The sequence below is a fragment of the Penaeus japonicus genome, unplaced genomic scaffold, assembly GCF_977035675.1.
Source record: "Penaeus japonicus unplaced genomic scaffold, GWHDUDI00000001_assembly GWHDUDI00000042, whole genome shotgun sequence".
NCBI lineage: Eukaryota > Metazoa > Arthropoda > Malacostraca > Decapoda > Penaeidae > Penaeus > Penaeus japonicus.
The window spans coordinates 14,795,353-14,801,283 of record NW_028234444.1 but is presented as its reverse complement, the minus strand read 5'-3'; the positions used below and the strand labels follow the sequence as shown (position 1 = coordinate 14,801,283).

The 5,931-nt window shown below is 41.1% G+C and overlaps 1 protein-coding gene across 10 annotated transcripts in view; it reads left to right on the top strand.

Annotated features, from left to right (window-relative positions):
- Positions 1–2,191: 2,191 nt before the first annotated feature.
- The window catches only part of LOC122253403 (uncharacterized), a 156,924-nt gene continuing 153,184 nt past the window's right edge, over positions 2,192–5,931 (top strand). For 3 of the 10 annotated variants that reach the window (XM_086535165.1, XM_086535163.1, XM_086535162.1), the window contains exon 1: positions 2,193–2,376. In XM_086535165.1, coding sequence (XP_086391291.1) covers positions 2,351–2,376 — 26 coding nt within the window. In that variant the 5' untranslated portion in view covers positions 2,193–2,350. Of the gene's footprint in view, positions 2,377–5,931 lie in introns of all 10 variants that reach the window. The other 7 variants (XM_086535170.1, XM_086535168.1, XM_086535164.1 and 4 more) reach the window with 3 other exon arrangements.

The following is a 5,931-nucleotide window of genomic DNA, read 5'->3' as shown; positions in this document are numbered from 1 at the left end:
CATTAGAATATCTTGGGCGGAGCTTTCAAAACATAATATACTGATAATTCGAAGGAGGCGTCATCAAAATACATAGTTTTTTTTTATTTATCTGAATTCCTTGAAAATATTAAAGGAAAAAGTAGAAGCCAGAAAAAAAGTCAAGACTGCAAAACAGCAAATTCCGAGATAAGAAGGCAGGCCTATCCCCAGGCTCAAAATACCTTGCTTGAAATAGGCCTACCTGAATAACCTCACCCTTGGCCTACATAATATCTAGTAACTTTGGCCGGGTTCCAAAACTCCTTTTGTTTTTCGCTCAAAAGGAGATTCTCGTGTTGTGTGACCGACCGCCTTCTTGAAGTGCCTCTGCGGCCGATGCTCCTCCGACCATCGGCACTACGAATCCCAAAATGGCATTGGTGATCTCGCGGGATGATCATGATGGTCGGTTCCAGTGTTGACACTGGAAAATTCCCGCGAATCTGCGGGGAAAATCACCTTATTTAGAAAGGTTTGTGGGAGGATTTTTTTAACGCATTAAATCTGTGGTGGGATTCTTGTGTAGGTATTTTATCTTATCACGTGTGGATATTTTTGTCATGGTAAGGAATGTACGAGTTTCCGAGCGAAATGCCGTATGTATCAACAATAAAGATAATTTTGATGACAATCACGGTTATAACAATGATAAAACAATAGCATCACAGTAACAACAATAACTACAATGATAACAATCATAATGATCATAACAATGACATTGATAATGATGATAAGACAAGAACAACAACAGTAATGTTCAGGCTGAGGGTAATGAGACTATTTCAATAAATGGCAATAAAGAAAAATGATAATAATAAACGAGCAGGAAATCATTACTGGAAACTGTAACGCCAATACGCATGACAGATGTTCGATAACAAAATTATCTCCAGATAAAAGTCATTTGAACTGATAATTGTTATTTAGCGATTTAGATTAGTGATAAAATGTTGATAATGCTGACAAAATGAATCATAATGTTTTAAACGCCTGTAATTACATAATGCATCCCAACACTGATTATAGCATTAATAATAATTACGAACATAAAGCTGAACTATAATACCTGCAAATTGATCATCATGAATGCCATGATATTTACTGATTTCAGGTAATGTTTAACACGTTTAGGAATACGAATACGTATTCAGGAAATGATGCCTGGCCGCATAATCAGCATTCAAACTGATTAAATTGATGCCACTTATGAAGATGGCATCCGTGATAAATTGAAGATATTTAGTTTAAAACGAACGACAATAAATTATAAAGAGATCACCACTAAAGCATCATAATACTGCTACTAGAATTCTAGTACTACTACTATTGCTCCTACACTTGCTACTACTACTACTATTACTACTACTAATGATATAGTAATATCTCTAGTAGCGCAGTTCGATGGGATACACGTATTTATCCACGTACCCTTGCATGTGCATTTTGCACATGCTGTTGGATGCCTGTTGTGCAATCGGCCTTATACTGTGTATTTGCTTGCGTGTGTGCGTGAGAGAGCTCGCGTGTATGTATGTGTGTGTGCACCTTTTCAACTGTAAGTTCATAAGTACAAATGGGATGCGCATGTCCACCTACTGTTGTGCGCGCATGTATGTGTGAGAATGTGCGCGTGCGTGTACACGTTCACACTTAGGCGCATGCGTGTGCGTGCGTGCGTGTGTGTGTGCGCATGTATGCTCCCGTGAGTATGTACGTGTAGTCAGGTGTATGTATGTACATGGATATGTGAGCGCAAAATTTTATATAATTATTATGTTTAATCTTTGATATCTTAGGAATACATTTTGGCCAATTTATCCAACTGTATTTGCTATTGATTTTATTCTACAGGAAATGAGGCTCTGAAATTTCCCCTGATCCCTTGGTAAGAGAATACGGTCACCAAATATCAAGCCGCTATTCCATCTCCAAGACGAGTTACTTTTCGCCTTCTGGTCTTTTCGTCCATGAGTAAATTCACTCACTGTCGAGTCATTCATTCATCCAGCCTCTCCGCACAGTAATTCGCGCAATAGAGGCGAGTTTCCCTTGCGCTCCCCGGGCTATAAGGAACACGACGGCATCACTCTCAGCCGCCGATAGGTGGCGCGGCGACGAACCTAAAACAAAAGGCGATCGGGCGAAGCTGCTTATAAGGCATCGAATATTCTTTTTGCCGCCCGTACACGACCCGATTCTCCGGCGGAAAGCAAGCTCTCCCGGAGTGCAATAATCATTACGTCGAGTCTTCGTCCTTATGAGTGCTGGGAGTCGTTGGTTCTCAAAAGTGTAAAATTATAAGAAATTTTCCCAAGAGTTGCTGGCGTAAATGACCATTGAAAACGTGAACATGGGGTGAGTAGCGAGTCCGTCTTCGTGTGTGTGTGTGAGTTGGGGCCGTGGAAGGGGCGGGCGGGTGTGGAAAGGGAGATTTCCTACGAAGAGCCCATCCCCCTTTCGGGTTTGGGCCAAGATTCTGTCAATAAAAAGGATGCTGTGACGGGAACCCCGGGAAATTATCCTGCTTTCCCCTCTGGTTGTTGCCGTAGGATGCGATTTTTCGATGGGACGACGTTTTATCTATCCTGACATATAGATCCATGTGTGTCTTTCAACACTTGTGTGAATGTCACTTCGGGAAAAAAGACGAGCGGACAGACCCTCTCGTCACTCGACATGTTTCAGTCAAGTTTTGGGGTTTTCTGTCGCCTTTTCCCCCGAATTCCCGTCGATTCTCGTCGATTTCCGAGGCTTTTGTGATTGTGTGGATGACAAAGGGACATTTTTTTGTCAATCGGTTGGATAACAGACAAGTAAACAGTGACATCAGCTCAGGAATCGTCTAGGAAATTAGAGACATTTCTTTGCTTTTTATGAATGGAAAATATTGGTGTAAGTGATATAGTGAAGTGAGATAGAGGTTTGCACTAAGGAACCCACCTGCATTTAAAAATCATAATTAATCATAATCTTTTGAATGATAAGAACACTTTTTGGCAATGGCTAGAGGGTAAATGTTACTAAAATACTTGTGTGTTCACCACTGGCCTATGTGTTGAATGCTGCAGCCTCCCCACCTAATGGCACTTGGGATAAGACTGACAAACCTCCACTTCTTAGATATACAACATATATTCATGCAAGATGGAGATTCATTGTCAAGGAGGTTCTGCCAGAATGAACGTGGTAGAGGTTTGTCTGGCTCTGATGAGACGTTGAAGGTGTGGAGGCTGCGGTGATCACTTGATACTATCGGGTTGAAGACCTTCCACCACAGGTCACAGCAAGTTTCAAGTGGATTTGGAAATTACTGAGAGAAAGAATTCGCATTTATTACCGACGGCAGTAATATCAGCTGTAGTCTTTTCTTTTTCCTTCCATTTGCTTCCGTGTTCCTTTCCTGCCGGTATAGAAATCAAACCTTAGCCTTCCCATTTTGTTCTAGGGTGATGTGGGATGAAACAGTTGTGGTATGATGGAGAGACGGGCTTTTGGATATTCTTGTGTCAAGTTTATGACCATATAAATTCCCGTCTATATGGGAATTTGAATTTAATTAATGTTCTTTATCATTCATTGATATTGGTGAATTTACAATGTTGGAAAATGTTATGATGAAGTCTCGGGAGGTGTATTGGACAACACAGGTGATGCAAAGGAATAACAAGAAATTTCAAAGCAATTACAAATCCAGTTTTAACACTTGATTTTACTTAAAGCAAGAAGTCAAATATGTCTTGGGCAGATTACAGAAGGTAGTTTGCTTAAAGCAGATGTAAATCACTGGTTAGGTCCAGTGTCTGACCCTGAAATTTAACTAGTTACGAGTAATGTGTTGGGCAAATTATTATTTTTTCCCTTGGCCAAAAATGGTGCAGCAAATGCAGTGAAGCAGTTAGCAACAGGATATTTCTGGTAGTAGGTAATTGAGGTGAAAAGTGGTGAAGTAAGATTTATTGAGGAGGTTGTTAATATTGCGAGATTCCATTGTTTTTTTGTTTTGGGAAGTCACAATTTTAGTTAAAATTTGATTAAAAGATGTCTTTTAAGACAATCATCTCCATAAAAAGAAGAATATAAATATTTTGCATTGCAACAAAGAAGTTAATATCACTATAAGGAATGTTAATTAGAGATTATGCCCCATCACAGTGATGTTCAGAACAAAAAAATACTTTTTTTCTATTAACATTCATCCTATAAAAATCAAGGAAGATACAATTTACCACATCCCTTGAATACACAAGCTGAAGAATTAGGTGGTGTTTATTCCCGTAACTTGCAAGAGCTGCATTATCCGTCATAAATGTTGATAAGACGTGATTACGGCTGTGGTACATGCATGCAGAGGATTTGCCTGAAACCTTCCCTTATTGGTTGGGACAGTGAGTCAGGTTGTCTTTCCTTCCCTCTTTTTCATTTTGAATATCTCTCCTGCTTCTTTTTTCCGCTCTTTTCATTTTGGCTATTTGTATTACCTTTCTGCTTTCCCATTTTGTGTCTGTGGATCTGTCTCTTTGGGTTGTTCTTCTGCCTTCTCTTTTCCTCCTATTCCTCTTCCTTTTCCTTCATCCTCCATTTCCTCTGTCTCCAGTTATTTCCTCCCATACTAGTCTGTTTCCTCTTCGTGTTCCTATTATTATTCCTCTTCTTCCTCTTCCTAATGTTCTTCATCCTCATTACCCCTTCCTCCCTGCCTCCCCTTCCACTTGTTTTTCTTCCTCTACATCTACTGTATATCCTCTTCCTTCTCCTCCTTCTTTTCCTCCTCCTCTTTTATCTTCCTACTCCTCCCCTGGCCCTTCCCCTTCCCCTGGCCCTTCCCCTTCCCCTTCCCCTTCCCCTTCCCCTTCCCCTTCCCCTTCCCCTTCCCCTTCCCCTTCCCCTTCCCCTTCCCCTTCCCCTTCCCCTTCCCCTTCCCCTTCCCCATCCCCATCCCCTTCCTCCCTCCCCTCCCTTCATCATCCCCCCTCTTCTTCCTCCACCTCCTCATCCTCTTCCTCCATCTTCTCCTTCCTCTTCCTCCACCTTCTCCATCCTCTTCCTCTACCTCGTCCTTCCTCTTCCTTCTCCCCTCCTCCCCTTCCTCCTCTCCCTCCCCTCCTTCCCCTCCTCTGCTTCTCCTCCTCCTCCTCCTCATCATCATCAGCCACACCATGAAAGTTTTTGTTTAATGTTCTCAAGCTTTTTGTGAGTTGCTTGCAATTGCAAAGGAAGCCACATCCTTTGCTCAGCTGATTGCCATGGCCACACAGACCCTTTCTCTCCACATGCTTGTTACTCAAGCAAAATTAGTTGGTGCATTTTTAGTATTCATATCAGTTATTTTGGGCTGTTAGTGTCTTTTTTTATACATTTTGTTACCTTGTTTTGTCATGCCTCTGCTGATTCTACTAATTATAGTAATAGTTTTGATGATAATAATAGTGAAGTTAATATTGACAGTGGTATTAATTGTAATAATGATAATGCTTTTAGTGATAGTAGAAATAATGGTAATAATGCTGATGATGATAATGATTCTCAAGATAATGATATGAGGATAATTATTGATAGTGATAGTAAATGATGATATCACAGCACAACAGAAAAGCAATGATGATTATCTTTTTTTTTTTTTGCTTCTGTGTAAACTTTGAACAAAATGAAGAAAAGAACAAAAAGAAAAGTGGTTTGGCCTATCTTGTGAGCATGATGGAATTGCGCTGCATTTTTAACGTTATGCAAAGCAGCAGTGGTGGAAGAGTGAGCCCACGGCTGGAGGGAGCCATGTTTGATTTGTTATTAATTAACGGTACCCAATGGCACCAGCTCCCAGGGGCCTCCCTGCCCATGATTGGTAGGGGGGTGGGCAGAGCCCATTCTCTTCCCTGACAATCCCCCCCCCCCCATAGGGCCTCCACTGCTTAC